The sequence below is a fragment of the Myxine glutinosa genome, chromosome 4 (assembly GCF_964187855.1).
Source record: "Myxine glutinosa chromosome 4, kmMyxGlut1.1, whole genome shotgun sequence".
Classification (NCBI taxonomy): Eukaryota; Metazoa; Chordata; class Myxini; order Myxiniformes; family Myxinidae; genus Myxine; species Myxine glutinosa.
In genome coordinates, this window is record NC_136264.1 from 113,688,591 (window position 1) to 113,706,154 (window position 17,564).

The following is a 17,564-nucleotide window of genomic DNA, read 5'->3' on the forward strand; positions in this document are numbered from 1 at the left end:
CTATGGATTAAAGTGAGAAAAAATGTGTATAAATCCTCTTGTAATCCCCCAAGTGGGGAGAACTGGTTGTGGCTCAGGAGAGAGAGGCGGAGCAATGAACGCCTTCAAGGGCAGAGTGGTGTCCAGACAGCGAATGGGAGGAGCTTGAGAGGCGTGCAGGAGTGGACACTTCTTTTTTTCTTTTTTTGTATACAAGATCGAGGCTCATGAAAGAGCTAACATTAATCACACAAAAAGTCAAACCGACACATAAAACACAAAAAAATAAGGAGAGCGGCAGACAAGATGGGGAGAGAGGGGGAAGGACACAAACACAACATTTGAGAGCAGGGACATCGGGAGAAATGTGGGAGGGGGAGGGCTTGAGGGGAGGTGGGAGAGGTATAAAACATATGAACACTGCAAGGACATCCAGGAAAGAAGTTGGAATTTCCAAAAAAAAGTGTATCTGGGATGAATTAGCGGGGATAGAAAAGATCAAGGTTTTGGATGAGGGAAGATAAGAGATGGTGGTGAACAGCTGTTTTAAAGACCTGGAGGGAGGAGTGGGATTGAAGGGAGTGGGGGAGTTTGTTCCAGAGGCGGGAGAAAAGGGGAAAATAGGATATTGACGGTAGGGTAGGGTAAAAACTGACGGTAGGGTAAAAAAGAGCGCTCTGAGGAGAATTGGCAGTGTGCTAGATGGAGGAGCCTGTGTCACGTGGGTTTGGGCGCTTAAGTATGGTGCTGGTCTGAGGAGAATTGGCAGTGTGCCAGATGGAGGAGCCTACTGTCACGTGGGTTTGGGCGCTTAAGTATGGTGCTGGTCTGAGGAGAATTGGCAGTGTGCCAGGGGGAGTTTCACCTCTGGAGGAAAGTTCGTTCCCCTGAAGACAACTGTTCATCTGCTTGCTTGCTCGTGTTGTTCCTTTCGCCCTGTGACTGTTTCTGCTGCCTGTTTGTCGTCCTGCCCACCTCCTCATTGCCTACTCGTCCCGCCTACTAGTGGTTGCTGAGTGCCACCACCTCCTTTGACGTGCCCACAACAACAGACAAGCCCAGGCATGTTGTCGTCCCTTAATGCCAGTCTGTGATCGAATCTGGAGTGAGGCGCCTTAGATACCTTTACATTTATTTTACCTCACTGTGTATAGTTATTTATTTGTTGCATTCTCTTCCTTCTATTCCAACCTGCCATCGTATTCTTCCGCCAGGTCAATCTTCCCCTTGTTTGTTGTTTCGGAAATAAACAAGTTGGTTTTAGAAGAGCTGAGGTTTTCATGTTTCTCCTCTCACCCACGCACGTGCAAAGCGGCCATAATTGATGCAATTTGAGGGAGTTAAATCCAGTTGTTTTTGTTTGTATACTTGGCCGAGGCTTGTATGAGAGCTACCACATAGAACATGTAATAAAGGGAGCAGGAGACAAGAGTGGGAGAGAGAGGGAAGCACAATAACAGTAAGGAACAGGTACACCAGGAGATCTGTGGAAAAGAGAGGATTGAGGCGGGCTACCCGGAATAAAGAAGATGGACACTACAGTGGCTTTCAGAAAAGAAAACGGAATTTGAAGGAGGTGCGTTTGGGGTGGATTAATGGGGGTAGAAAAGATCAAGGTTTTGGACGGGGGAAGATAAGAGATGGTGGTGAACAGCTGTTTTAAAGACCTGGAGGGAGGAGAGGGATTGAAGAGAGTGTGGGGGTTTGTTCCAGATGCGGGAGAAAAGAGGAATGAAGGAGTGAAGGTGAATAGAGAGTCTTGATTTTTGGCAGTTTCACCAGAAGACGGTTACTGACAGATCTTGTGTGTCCTGCAGGGATATTTGAGGGACAGAGCACAGACGAAGCAAGGCTAGACAGGGATCGATAGAAGACAGAAAGACCACTAACCTGCCTGCAGTGAGAGAGTGAAAGGCCCTCAGAATAAGCTTCATTGCGGGAGATTCCAATGATTCGAAAAGCTTTGATTTCTACAGTGTGCTGTTGAGCTGGGTGTGAAGAAGGAGGACCAGCCCAGGAGGGAGGGCAGTACTCCATCAAGCTGCTGATGAAAGCTTTGTAAGTGGTGAGGAGCTCAGTTGTTCCAAGGGTGGAAAGACTTCGCACGACGGAGGATGCCCAGTCGGCGACTGGCTTTGGAGGCCAGCTTGGAAATGTGGTTTTCCCAGGAAAGATCATGGCAGATAGTGAGACCCAAAAGCTTGAGTGACAGAACTTCCTGGAGAGGATTATTCAGAAAGTAGATGGGAGGGTTGTCCAGACGGTCTTTTCGGAGAGACAAAGTGAGAGTGTGAGATTTGTCAGGATTTAAAGACATGTTCCACGTGTTTGACCAGCTTATGCTTTTATCCAGGTCTGCAGAGAATGAAGAGGCATACACACATACACATATACATACACACATACATGCATGCATACACACATAAATACATGCATATGCACACAGACACACACACATACATTCATGCACACATACATACACACATACACATATACATACACACATACATGCATGCATACACACATACATACATACATATGCACACAGGCACACACACATACATTCATACACACATACATACACACATATATGCATACATACATACACACATACACACACACATTCATACACACATACATGCATAGATACATGCATAGATACATGCACACACACATACACACATACATGCATACATTCATACACACATACATACACACATACATACACACATACATGCATACATACATGCACACACACATACATTCATACACACATACATACATACATACACACATACATGCATACATACATACATACACACATACACACATAAATACATACATATGCACACAGACACACACACATACATTCATACACACATACATACACACATACACACACACATTCATACACACATACATGCATAGATACATGCATAGATACATGCACACACACATACACACATACATGCATACATTCATACACACATACATACACACATACATACACACATACATGCATACATACATGCACACACACATACATTCATACACACATACATACATACATACACACATACATGCATACATACATACATACACACATACACACATAAATACATACATATGCACACAGACACACACACATACATACATACATGCATACATACATACATGCACACACACATACACACATAAATACATACATATGCACAGACACACACACATACATACATACATGCATGCATACATACATACATGCACACACACATACACATATACATGCATACATACATGCACACACACATACACACATACATGCAAACATATTCCACAGCTCCATTTTAGTATGATGATGATGATTTTTTTTTTTCTAATGTTCGGCATGTCCATTCCTGAGATGTTTGTCCACACCACTTGTGGTTTGCGGTGCGCTGCAAGGCGTATGGACTCAATAAGTGTGCCTGACCGCCGCCCTGAAGCACAGTTCGACAAAGTAGACTAATTTAAACATAACATTTTTTTCTATCCATTTTAACCACAAGTGGATGTTTTTTCTTGATTTTGGATTAGGCCCAAGTTAACCGCACATGTTTCCAAGAGTGTGCACACTCAGATGTTTGTCCGCACACAGATCTACTCTCATCGATGTCATTCATTCTAAAACTATATACATTTGCATCACAAGAACTCAGATTTGCACAGCAATGAAGTTATAATTTAATGAAGTTAAATACAGGGTTTAAACACATTTGCGAAATAATAACAATGTTTTAATATATGTATAAGGGACTTATAGGAAGGACTCAGTGGCTTGTTGTGTGAAAGGCGTCACCCAAACAAATACCCCGGAAAGACTGCATTGTTTAGTGCTCTGTCTTGTTATTCCAGATTCCAGATTTCTATTTCTATGGACTTCACCAAATGGTAGAGTTGGTTATGAGGAGGAAGCCTATTGATTTTGAGGTGAAAATGTCAATAGGCCAAAGGTCAACAACATTGTCGTATATCTAAAATCCACAAGTTTCATCCGATTGACTTGAAATTTGAAGAGGATTTGCATATATGTTCAGTGAATTCCACCACCAACGATTTTTGAGGTCAACACAGGCCAATAGGTCAGCATAGGCCAAAGGTCAACAACCTAGGTGGAATGTCTAAAATTTTCAATTTTCATCCAATTGACTTGAAATTTGAAGAGGATTTGCATATCAGGTTACTGAAGTCACCACCAATTATTTTTAAATTCAACATAGGTCAAAAGGTCTACATAGGCCAAAGGTCAATAACTTGGGTGGAATTTCTAAAATCCTCAATTTTCATTTGATCGACTTGAGATTTGAAGAGGATTTGCCTGTTTGGTCATTGAATTAAACTACCAATTATTTTTGAGGTCAACAGAGGTCAAAAGGTCAGCATAGGCCAAAGGTCAATAACTTGGGTGGAATTTCTAAAATCCTCAATTTTCATCCTATTGACTTGAAATTTGAACAGAACTTGTGTATCAGGTCACTGAATTCAATCATCAATTATTTCTACGGTCAAATTTGTTTTAAGGATTTCACAAGTATCATTCTTTGCACGACATTTCTTGTTACGTGCAAAAATCAAAGATTAAAAAAATATATTGGTTGGTCTTGTGCGTTATCCTGTCTGTTTGTCTGTTTGTCAATCACCTGCAGGTCACAATTTTAAACCGATCTTTACAAACTTCACTAAACGGTGGAGTTGGCAATAGGGAAGAAGCCTATTCATTTTGAGGTCAAAAGGTCAACATAGGCCAAAGGCCAACAACTTTGTCAAATTTCTAAAATCTTCTATTTTCATCCTATTGACTTGAAATTTTGAAGATTTGCATATCAGGTCATTTAATTCAACTACCAATTATTTTTAGGCCAACTTTGGCCAAAAGGTCAACATAGGTGAAAGGTCAACAACTTAGATGAAGTTTCTAAAATCGTCAATTTTCATCCAATTGACTTGAAATTTGAACAGGATTTCCATATCCGGCCACTTAATTCAACCACCAAATATTATTGAGGTCTAAAGGTGAAAAGGTCAACATACACCGAATTTATAAAATCATCAATTTTCATCTGATTGACTTGGAATGTAAGGAGGATTTGCATACTTCATCAATGAATTCACCCACCAATATTTTTTACGTCAACATATGCGGAGAGGTCAACATAGGTCAAAGGTCAACAACTTAGGTGAAATTTCTAAAATCCTCAATTTTCATCTGATTCACTTGAAATTTGAAGAGGATTTGCATATCAGATCACTGAATTGAACCACCAATTTTTTGTGGAGTTAACATAGGCCAAAAGGTCAACATAGGCCAAAGGCATAGAACTTATTTTAGGGATTTCGCAAGTATCATGCTATGCAGGACATATTTCTTGTTTGTTATTTGTCTGTTTGTCTGTCTGTGAGCAGGATATCTCAAAAAGTTGTGGATGTATTCCAGCTAAATCTGGTGGAGAGGTTGGGTGTGTGACAAGAATGAAATGGTTAGATTTTGGTGAAGTTCCGGATCCCGATCCGGATACTAAATTTTTTAAGTGATTCTTCAACATTGAGCGATAGGGCCAAAATCGATATATAGCATGACATCTAAAAATTTTATGGACGGATTTTATGATTTTTAATTTTCATGGACGGATTATGGATTTAATTTTTTATGGAATAAATGTAATTTTATTTATATTTAATTTAATTTTTAATTATAATTTTATTTTTTAATTTAATTTTTATGGAATTTTTATTGAATTTTTTATGGATTAAAAAAATTTTTTATGGACGGACTCAAACGAACCTTGATGGACTGGTTAGGTGTGTGACAAGGAAGAATTTATTCCATTTTGGTGAAGATCCAGATCCGGATCAGATAATTTTTTAAGTGATTTTTAAATTATGATTTTTGAGGGCCTTTCACTCACTTATCTATCTCTGAGGGCCTTTCACTCACTCACCGCAGGCAGGTAGGTGGTCTTTCTGTCTTCTACCGACTCCTCTCCGGCCTTGCTCCCCCAGCTCTCTCTGTGCTCTGTCCCCCAAATATTCCTACAGGTCGCACAAGATCTGCCAGCCACCCTCTGATGGTTAAACTGCCGAAATCTCGGCTCTCTGCTCACCTTCACTCTTTCATTCCTCTTTTCTCCCGCCTCTGGAACAAACTCCCACACTCACTTCAATCACACTCCTCCCTCCAGGTCTTCAAAACAGCTGTTCACCACCATCTCTTATCTTCCCCCATCCAAAACCTTGATCTTTTCTACCCCCACTAATTCACCCCAGATCCACCTTGTTTGAAATTCCAACTTCTTTCCTGGAAGTCTTGGCAGTGTCCATATGTTTTATACGTCTCCCACCCCCCCCCCCCCTTCCCATGCCTCCCCCCCAAAGCCCTCTCCCTCCCACAGTTCTCTCGATGTCTCCATGTCTCTCGGTCCCTGCTCTCAAATGTTGTGTTTGTGTCCTTCCCCCTCTCTCCCCATCTTGTCTACCGCTCCCGATGTTATTTGTTTTGTGTGTCTGTTTGTCTTTCTGTGTGATTAATGTTCGCTCTTTCACGAGCCTCGATCTTGTATACAAAAAAAATAATAATAATAATAATAATAATTCACTATTGAGTGATACGGATAAAACCGATATATATCGGGATATCTCAAAAAGTTGTGGACGAGTTATGACAAAACTTGGTGGATGAGTTAGTTAGGTGACAAGAACAAGCCGATTCGATTTTGGTTCAGGTGCAGATCCAGATCCGTCCTATCGTTGGGATACAAAACGTAAACTGTTCAGCCTGGCGGAAGTATGCTCTCTATCGAGTGCCATTCTGGTTTAGTTTATGAATTGTCCATGTTTTTCGTTTTTGGGGCATCATGAGATTTAACATGTTAAACCTATAACACACATGTCATTGCCCTTGTCATTGTTTTCTATTTTCCATTCAATAGACTTTATTCTTACTTACATTGATTAATGCTCCTGCAGACTGGACCTTTAACAGGGTATAACTACCACATTGCACCACTATTTTGATTCTAGGCCTTCATATCACTCACAACCACTATACAGTATACAGTCTTGTGTTATACAGATGCTTCGTGTTTTTTTTGTTTAAAAAAAAAAAAAAAAAATTGTGCACACGATTAAAAAGAAACCATCATGGTGTCATTTCACACTATACCATGACTTAAAGCCCACCTGCTAAAATCAAGGTACCGTGACTGTCGGGTAACCTTTCCTTGACCCGAATTGAAATTAGTTTTTAACAGCTGCTTTACGAAGTGTAAAAATAGAAGAATTCGCGCCTCTTCCACATTTAAAAGTCTCCATTGCTTGATACAGTTCCTTAGTATCTGATCTCAGGCTGTGACGTCCAAGAAATGGCCGAAGTTGCACGAAAGTCGTGAAAACGCAACTGAGGATCAAAAAGTTGGACTGTAAACCGATGTCGATATTCTTAATCTTCCTGGCATCTTAAGTCCGCAATTCATCAATCGACAACTGTTTAAAATCCAGCGTAAGCCATCATGTGAGACGATGACGTCATCAGAGGCACCCTAATCAATGAGAATATGTCTCCACCTGAATCCCAAAGCACAAAACCACCAAAGGGTTCGAAAATATCAACCTTTTAACGGCACAATTGAAAATATTTTTGCTCACATCAGAAATGAAAGTCACAACGGAAGACTGATAAACGCGCGCTCTCACGTCGTTTACTATCTGAGGTAAACGTGCAAGCGACGGCACTCGGCACCCCGTGCCCCTCCCCTCGCACACGCGCTCCCTCCTCGCCCCTCCCCTCCGGAGCCAGAACCCGCGCACTTCGACCCGCCGAGCACGACGATCAACGGAGAGTCGTCGCCCGGGGCTGCGGATCGAGCGGCGTCGGCCCGGCCCAGGTCTGCGGCATGGCCCGTGGTGCCGCGCTTCTCGTGCTGCTCCTCGTGCTCCAGGACGGAGCCGTGCCCGCGCACGCAGGTCAGGACGCACCGTAAAGAGGGGTCCGCAGGATAACGTTGCGCAGGTCCTCCCTTACCTCTCGCTGCACGCTCTACCTAGTTTGGTACGTTATATTAATCGGACATTTGCCGCAGCACGTACGCTCGCTCTCTAACGTCTGACCTTTAACATGGTAATGAATTTACCTTCCGAACCCAGTGTGTCCCACTTCGACTGCACGATCTGCACACATTTGGAAGCGCGCGTTCCGTACACGAAAGCGCGCGCGCCGGTAGAGGGCGCCGCGACCATGAACGACCGTTACATCGGGACCACCATTGAATCCACAACACAAAAGGAAGCTTGAATGACGTGACATGAGTGGCGTATTCATTGGTTCATAAAGTGCGCCGTCCCTCGGTATCCTCGGAGAAACGTTAAGCCGGGTGTCCGGTTCGCCAGCAAAAGTTGGTGCACATTTTATAAACATCCTCCCATGGTGTCTGTCGCGAAGAGTACGTGAGCTACATCCCCAGTACACTGACCTAATTACAAATTCCCGGCGAAATCACCTTCTGTTTATCTAACATCAGGTCGTGTACGAATCAATTATTATTAATTAATTTATTAATTCTTTCTTTATTTATTATTATTTTATTATTTTATATTATTATATTTAATTATATTTATATTAATATTATATTTAATTACATTATTTATTTATTAAATTATTATTAATTTATTGATTAGTTGAATTAATTATTATTGGGTGTCAGGATTTATTTATTTTCATGATTTATTGCCGTTCTGTTTTATATATATATATATATATAACGTCACATGACGTCACATCATTACATGACGTCACATATATGACGTCACATCATTACAGCTTGACATGTAATATAGTTGCTTTAAAAAATCCAAGCAGGGTCTTGGCTGAGCTTGTGGTGACGTCATAGATGGTCTTGAACAATTATTTAGCCTCCCTTTTTTTGTACCTTTCCGAATTATGTTATATATAATAATGACGTCTTATCTTTACAGCTTGAAATGTAATATAGTTGTTTTTTTAAATCCGCTGCAGGGTCTAGTCTAAGCTTTTGGTGACGTCAGAGATGGTCTTGATCACTCTTGAACAATTTAACCTCCCTTTTTTGTACCTTTCCGAAATCTCATCCCTTTAGATCATCGTTTCAGTACTAAGGAATCACGTTGCAGAGACCAGCCATGTAGTCCTCCAATTGGAAACCTTGCGGCAGGTCGCAAAATCGTCACTCTTACACAGTGTTGGACCAACAGGGTGCAATCGAGGCAGACCTGCAGCTTTCTGTCTGACACAACCACAAACAGGACAACTGGAAGGTGCTTGGCCCATTGCGAGAGGTGCAAAGCTCGAATTCACGGTCCCTGGGCAATGACAGACTCTCCGTTTCACCGACCGTGGACATGGTGGCAGTCAAAAACAGGGGCAAAGCACGAGGTCCTGAGCTTGGACCTCGGAAAACCATTCGTCTTCACACACATGGTCGCCATCTTCCGATCATCGAGGCCGGCGGTTATGGTGCTCGAACGGTCAGCTGATGGTGGCAGATCCTGGCACGTGTATAAGTTTTTCGCCCCAAACTGCCTCCAAGAGTTTGGCCTCGCGGATGATGTTGAAGAGACTGGAGCACCTTGCACGTCACGGTACTCCGACCCCGAACCTTGCACGCAAGGGGAGGTGAGCAAAGCAGGCCCGGTTATTCATAGCACAGCCTAACAGAGCATCTGTACGTGGCTAGAACAATTGTTCTACAATGCCCTCTAATATATAATCTGACCCACAGTTAATGAACAATCCCTTCTAAAAATATTTTGGATGATGACATCATCGCTTAGTTACAACTGGAAATAGTGATAAACAAGAAGCTAAGATCTTCATGATGTTATGAATGTTTGAAAGAGACTTGTAAAACAAGGTTCTTTGAATCCAGCAAGTTTTGAATGTGCAGCTAGATTCAAGGCCGAAATACATTTTTGCTCTCCTCGATTACCGACGATGCAGGGTAGAACTGTGGTGGCGTTGGTAACGAACATTTAAATAAATATTGGGGAAACTGATTTACCTAAAAGTAATTCTGTTGCATTAGGTCCAAGTACCCGGTGCATTGTCGTGGTCCTGATTCAGGAGTTTATGCTGAAGGCTAAACGATGATAATCCAGGCAGTGGAAAATGATTCAGAACCTACGATCCTTGGAGATTAAACACGTCCTGCCATCCACATGACTCACCGGTGCCTTGTCCCTAAAACATGTGTGTATACGAGTCCTGCCAGATGGTGGAGCGTTTGCAGAAACTGCTTGCAGCGGATGCCACAAGCATTAACGTGTAGCCACAACAGAACTAGTAAGTGACCAAACAGGAGAAAAACAATCTTTTCTTTACTCTTTGACCATCCGTACCCATGCGCTCGACTTAATTTTGATGTTGTACTTCGACAAAGGACTTTCCCTTTCTTCCTTTTTCTTTCTGAATTTCCGATGTCTCTTCGACAGAAAGATGCCCTCTGACATCCATGAAAGATTCTTGTGATTTTAGGGCTCCATGATTTTCAACTGCAATATATATATTTTTCATACCTGCCCATCAAGGAACCCTTTGTATTTTACTGTTTATCAAAAGTTCCTTGAGGTGATCTTTCCTGACCCCAAATGCCTCGAAGATTCTGAGTTCCCAGACCATTACTGCGTGTCTCTGTATGGTGCCGCTCACAGCAGTCTAAAAGTGCCAAAGGCTGCAGTCTGATAACACTTGATAAACGTCGCGCCAAGAATTTCCTACTGTGAACCTCAAGTTTATCCTTCAAAGCCATACACTTTGCCACAAGTAAATAATTGCTGTGGTTTGATGAAGGCGTTTCACCACCCCCCCCCACCCCCCGCCCCCCCCCCCCCTCCACCCCATCCCAACCCCCCTCACCCATGCTGCATTCCTGAACATGCCACAACAGCAAAAAAAATACCATGAGGGCAAAATTGCATGCTCATAGCAGAAATGTGTGGAACGCTCAGGATTCCACGTCCCATCAACTGCTTTCCTCTCGATCCGATATCCTTACCCACCGTGATTCCAAGTGTTTTGTAGACTTATACTCCAACTTCCCGAAAGTCGAAATCACGGCACCCCAGCCGCACTTGGCTAGGACTCTACGCCTGTACAGCCTTTTTTACTGGTCCAAAAACAAATACATACAAGTAATAATTGCCATGGGGCTGAAATGTCAAATCACTTGTTTCCAACATTTTAATTTCACATATCTCTTCGCTTTGGATTCCATCCAACTGTGCGGTCTTGCGTTTTTTTTTTTGTTGTTCAATAGCAGCACATTTCTTACTGTGAATGTGTAATGAAGAACTAGTCTTGTTTGTGAAGGCTAGTGCCGATCTGCGTCGGCGGACAAGTACAACGCCGAATGAACTCAACAGGACGTTCATTGAGACATGCCTGTTGTAAGAATCAGATTTACAACATTGTCTCGAATAGTGAGTTTAATTCAGAATCGATCTCTAGCAATACCTGTAAGAAACCAACAAGCCACATATTGTAGCAGCTGCCGCTGAGTTTTCACAATCGCCTTGCACCTATCAAGGACGCGGAGCGATCACCATGCCGGGCTCGTCCAGGACGCCCAGGCCCGCGCTCAACTTGCCAGGCCGCAGCCAGGACGCTGGGCCACGCCCCCTGGCGCCGGGCCTGGGCAAACCCCCTGGCGGAATAGATATATATTGCTGACTGATAAACGGTTTTTCAGAGTGCCTGAGTGTTTGATTTCATTAAAGCAACTCAGATGAATTCTAGCTTTTTGTCGCGTCCATTCTTCCGATCGACGTGGGAGCCCCGGCTCCTTCATTGGTGACCTATCGACATGGACACGGCAGTCGCCCTTAAACTGCCTACCTTCTGGGAGGCTCACGCGGCAGTTTGGTTCGCACAGGCGGAGTCCCTGTTCGCCCTGCGAGGCATCACGGCCGACGACACCCGCTTCCACCATGTGGTAGCTGCGCTCGGGTCGGTTACCGCGGCCCGCGCCCTGAGCCTCCTCGAAAGCCCGCCAGCCGCTGACAAATACGGCGCGATTAAGAAGCTGCTCCTCGATGCTTTCGCCCTCCCATCAGCGGAACGCGCACGGCGCCTGCTCGATCTGCCTGAGCTCGGCGACACGCGCCCTTCCGAGCGCATGGACTACATGCTTTCACTGCTCGGCGAGCACTCTCCGGCATTCCTGTTCCGGGAGCTGTTCTTCCGTCAGCTGCCTAACCCGGTACGCCTCGCCCTGGCAAGCACGACGATCACAGATCCCCGGGCCCTTGCCAGAGAAGCCGACAAGATCTCCGCCGCAGGACAGCGCATCGTAGCGGCGACATGGGACCCACCGCCGTCCGACGCAACACCCAGGGCGCCCGAGCACCCGGCACGGTCGACGGCCGAACTGCCGACGCCATTGGCGGCCGCTCTACCGAGCCGACCACCTCCGGCACGACGACCGAGGCCTCCACCTGACCAAGCGTGGTGTTACTATCATGCCAGGTTCGGACAGAAGGCCCGGACATGCCGACCCCCGTGCACCTTCGGCAGGCCGGGAAACGGCCGGGCCGGCGTTCATTACCAGCCATGAGCGCCGGCCACACGGGCAACTTACTGTTCATCACGGATAAAGCGTCCGGACGGCGCTTCCTGTGCGACACCGGCGCCCAACTGAGCGTCATACCCGCCTCTGACCAGGACAGGCAATCCGCGGTTTGCGGCCCCTCCTTAGTTGCGGCCAACGGATCGACTATCCGCACCTTCGGCCCGCGCAACGTCACCCTCTGCTTCGGCGGCCAACGCTTTGCTTGGACGTTTGTAACCGCCAACGTGCCCGTGGCTCTGCTAGGCGCCGACTTCCTCTGCGCACACGGACTGCTGGTGGACGTCCAACGGCGTCGTTTAATCAACGCTGAAACCTTCAGCTCCCTGGTATGCACATTGAGCAGCTCCGCGCCGACCGAGCTGGCATGCGCCGTCCCGGCGGCGAACGAGTTTGCTCGCCTGCTCACGGAGTTCCCGGCCCTCACGCGGCCGACGTTTTCGGCCGTCGCAGTACGGCATGGGATCGAGCACCACATACCAACCACGGGCCCGCCGGTCTACGCCAGGGCCCGCCGCCTCGACCCAGCCAAGCTCGCCGTAGCGAAGGCCGAATTCGACGCGTTGGAGCACCTCGGCATCGTGCGGCGCTCCGATAGCGCGTGGGCCTCGCCACTGCACATCATGCCAAAGCCGGGGGGTGGATGGCGCCCGTGTGGTGACTACCGCCGTCTCAATGACGCTACCACCCCCGACAGGTACCCGATCCCGCATATCCAAGACTTCTCCGCCCGTCTGGCGGGACGGGTCATTTTTTCGAAAATTGACCTCATACGGGGATATCACCAGGTACCTGTCAGGGCGGCCGACGTCCCTAAAACGGCAGTCATCACGCCGTTCGGCTTATTCGAATTCTTGCGGATGCCGTTTGGTCTCAAGAATGCGGCTCAGGCGTTCCAGCGCTTGATGGACGGCGTGCTGCGTGACCTGCCGTTCCTTTTCGTTTACCTGGACGACATCCTCGTCGCCAGCACGTCCCGGGCCGAGCACCTCCTCCACCTCCGGACGCTGTTCGAGCGCCTCAGCGAGCACGGCCTCATCGTCAACCCGGCCAAATGCCACTTCGGCACGACGGCCGTTGATTTTTTGGGCCATCACATCACCAAGAACGGGGCCGTGCCGCTGCCAACCAAGGTCGAGGCCATCACCACGTTCCCGCGTCCCCGCACCATAAAGGCCCTGCAGGAATTCCTGGGAATGGTGAATTTTTATCACCGCTTCGTGCCCCGCGCTGCTCAGCTCATGCGGCCCCTCTACGAAGCCCTCCGGGGCATGCCGGCCAAGCACGACATCGCCTGGTCCGCAGCAATGGATGCGGCCTTCCAAGGCTCAAAGTGGGCCCTCGCCGACGCAACACTGCTCGCTCACCCGGTGCTCAACGCTCCCATCGCCCTCACCACGGATGCCTCCGACTACGCGGTGGGCGCCGTACATGAGCAATGGGTGAACGGGGTTTGGCAGCCACTCGCTTTTTTCAGCCGGCAGCTCCGGCCGAACGAGCTCAAATACAGCACGTTTGACCGGGAGCTCCTCGGTCTACACCTGGCCGTCCGCCATTTCCGCCACCTCCTGGAGGGCCGACCTTTCACGGCGTTCGTCGACCACAAGCCGTTGGTTTACGCCATGGCCAAGGTCACGGAGCCATGGTCGGCCCGCCAACAGCGCCACCTCTCCGCCGTGTCGGAGTTTACCACGGACATCCGGCACGTCGCCGGCAAAAACAACGCCGTGGCCGACTGTCTTTCCCGGGCCAGCGCGAACGCGGTCCACCTGGGCGTGGATTTTGCGCTTATGGCGGCGGACCAAACCACCGACACCACGGTGCAAGCCCTCCGGGCGGCGGACACGGGCCTCCGCCTGGCCGACATCCCCTGCGCGGACACTGTCCTGCTCTGCGACGTCTCCCAAGGCCAGCCTCGCCCCATCGTGCCCGTCGCCTGGCAACGCCGCATCTTCGCCTCCCTCCACGGCCTTTCCCACCCGGGCCGGAAAGCTTCCCAGAAGCTGGTGTCGGCGCGTTTCGTCTGGCACGGCCTTCGTCAGGACGTCCGCGATTGGACCAGCGCCTGCACGGCCTGCCAACGGGCCAAGGTCCACCGACACACCCAGGCCCCGCTGGCACCTTTCACCGTGCCCGAACGACGTTTCGACCACGTCAACGTGGATCTGGTGGGCCCCCTCCCCCCGTCACGGGGGTTCACACACCTGCTCACCATGGTGGACAGGACCACCAGGTGGCCGGAGGCCGTTCCCCTCGTCTCCACCACCACCGCCGACGTGGCGCAGGCTTTCATCGCCACCTGGGTCGCCCGCTTCGGCGCACCGGCGGACATCTCGTCAGACCGCGGTCCACAGTTCACCTCCGAGCTGTGGGGCGCGGTCGCCCGCAACCTGGGGATCAAGCTCCACCATACTACGGCCTACCACCCCCAAGCAAACGGGTTGTGCGAGCGATTCCACCGCTCCATGAAGGCCGCGCTCATGGCCGGCCTTCAAGACGTCGGGTGGGCCGACCGGCTGCCGTGGGTCCTTTTGGGCCTTCGCACGGCCCCCAAGGAGGACCTCCAGGCATCCACCGCGGAGCTTGTCTATGGCCAGGTGCTACGCGTCCCGGGCGAATTTGTGCCCGACGCTACCAGTCCCTGGTCCGCAGCTCACCAGCGCTCGGACCTCCAGGAGGCCGCCCGACGGTTTGCCCCCGTGCCAACATCCCACCACGGTGACCCCCAGTCCTACGTCCCCCCAGCACTCCGCACAGCGGAGTATGTTTTTGTGCGTCACGACGCACATCGGTGGCCACTCCAGCCGCCGTACGACGGGCCCTTCCGGGTGCTGCGACGGGACGACAAGTCGTTCGTCATCGACATCGGCGGCAGGTCGGACCGGATTGCTGTGGACCGCCTCAAGCCGGCGCACGTGGACGTCGACCACCCACCACGGGTGGCCCTTCCGCCGCGGCGAGGCCGTCCCCCGTCCACGGTGCCCCCCACTCGACCGCCCACCACCTCACCGGACCCCCTCCCACGACCCGCCAGGGGTCGCTTCGGCCGGGTCATCAGGACCCCCCTCAAATTGACCCTGCCGGTGCAAGTCGATTCTGGGGGGACGTGTGTAGCGGCTGCCGCTGAGTTTTCACAATCGCCTTGCACCTATCAAGGACGCGGAGCGATCACCATGCCGGGCTCGTCCAGAACGCCCAGGCCCGCGCTCAACTTGCCAGGCCGCAGCCAGGACGCTGGGCCACGCCCCCTGGCGCCGGGCCTGGGCAAACCCCCTGGCGGAATAGATATATATTGCTGACTGATAAACGGTTTTTCAGAGTGCCTGAGTGTTTGATTTCATTAAAGCAACTCAGATGAATTCTAGCTTTTTGTCGCGTCCATTCTTCCGATCGACGTGGGAGCCCCGGCTCCTTCAATATCAGTATTCAGTAATTATAGAAGTATGTAATTGATTTGCAATTAGTACAAGCAAGCTTAGAACCAAGAGTAACACGCACCATCTGAGTATGCACTACATCACACAGAATAAATGTCACAGGAATGATCGGAGCGCTGTCCGTCCGAATTCTTATAGAATCCCCTCAGTGGACAGAGGCGGCATAACACCTGGGTTCAACTTAGACACAATTTCATTACATTCTCCCCGACGTTAAAACTACACTAACTCTAGTGGCGGAAGTCAAGCTAGCAAGTCATAGCAGCATAGAAACATTAGTTAGCAGCAGAGTAATATCAGGCAGCACCAGTCCATGTCAGTCAGTCCAGCCATAGCGGTCGGGGCGGCGAATTTCTCTCCCGGCACGTGTCTGATAGGCACCAGGTGCCACATCCACGGGACCGAAATCCCCCGCATCGGAATGATCACCAAACTCGGGTGACGGCGGTGGCCCCACAAAGCCATCTGGATCGGGCACATGTGGCGGTGGGATAGCCGGTAAATTCTCCATTGTCGGATTAACCGTGCCGTAGTCTGGCTCAACAGTATCCCCGCATTTGGCAAGATGACGTACCGAGATGGTAGACTCACATCCATTCGGCATCAGCACTCGAGTGTGCTTGGGGTTGGCTTGGAGAATACGAACCTTGTCGACGAGGGGTTCGTACTTACTCAAACGCGCGGTTCGCTCGAGGAAAGCCGGTCCGGGCACAGCCAGCCAGCCCGGCAAAGGACGGCCACCTCCAGAACAACGTGAAAAACGAAACATACGGTCGTGGGGAGTTTGATTAGTAGCGGTGCACAATAAAGTCCTGATCGAGCTGAGCATGGTGGGTACCACCCAGGTCCATCGGTCCAACCCTAGTCCGTTAGACCTAAGGGTCAGAGCAATGGCTTTCCAAATAATGCCATTAAAGCGTTCCACCTGACCGTTCGCCTGGGGCTTATACAGAGTAGTATAGCTTGAAGCGATATTCCGCTGGAGCAAGAATGCTTTCACATCCTGGGACAAGAACACTGCTCCACGATCAGTATGGACATAGCCGGGTTCCGGGTTCCCAAACATAGAAAACAACTCCCGCAGACACCAGATAACTGTGGCAGCGGTGATATCGCCGCACAGGAAGGGAAATCTGGAGAACTCATCAACTATCGTGAGAAAATAACGAGAACTGCCCGAAGCCGGTATGCCCTGACAAGACGGTAGACACGAAGGCGGCAGGGGCCCTTTGAAGTCCATAGCCAATCGCTCCCACGGCCGAGTGGCCTGGACCAGCGTACCCATCCGAGGTTTGTAGAAGCGAGGTTTGAGTTCAGCGCAAACGGAACAAGTCCGACATAGCCGACGAATATCCTCAATGGAATAGGGCAAATTACGACTGCGCACATAATGAGCTAAACGCGTCACGCCGGGATGACACAATGTGTCATGAAGGACGCGCAGATCCTCAAAAGAGGTGAGGCTTGCACACACCGCTGGCCGTGATAATGCATCCGCTACGAGGTTATCCCTCCCGGGCGA

The 17,564-nt window shown here is 48.9% G+C and overlaps 1 protein-coding gene across 1 annotated transcript in view; it reads left to right on the forward strand.

Moving 5' to 3' along the window:
* The first annotated feature begins 7,822 nt into the window (after positions 1-7,822).
* The window catches only part of NTN4 (netrin 4), a 49,885-nt gene continuing 40,143 nt past the window's right edge, over positions 7,823-17,564 (forward strand). Inside the window, exons 1-2 of the mRNA XM_068113123.2 lie at positions 7,823-7,974; positions 9,123-9,658. Coding sequence (XP_067969224.2) covers positions 7,905-7,974; positions 9,123-9,658 — 606 coding nt within the window. The 5' untranslated portion in view covers positions 7,823-7,904. The remainder of the gene's footprint in view (positions 7,975-9,122; positions 9,659-17,564) is intronic.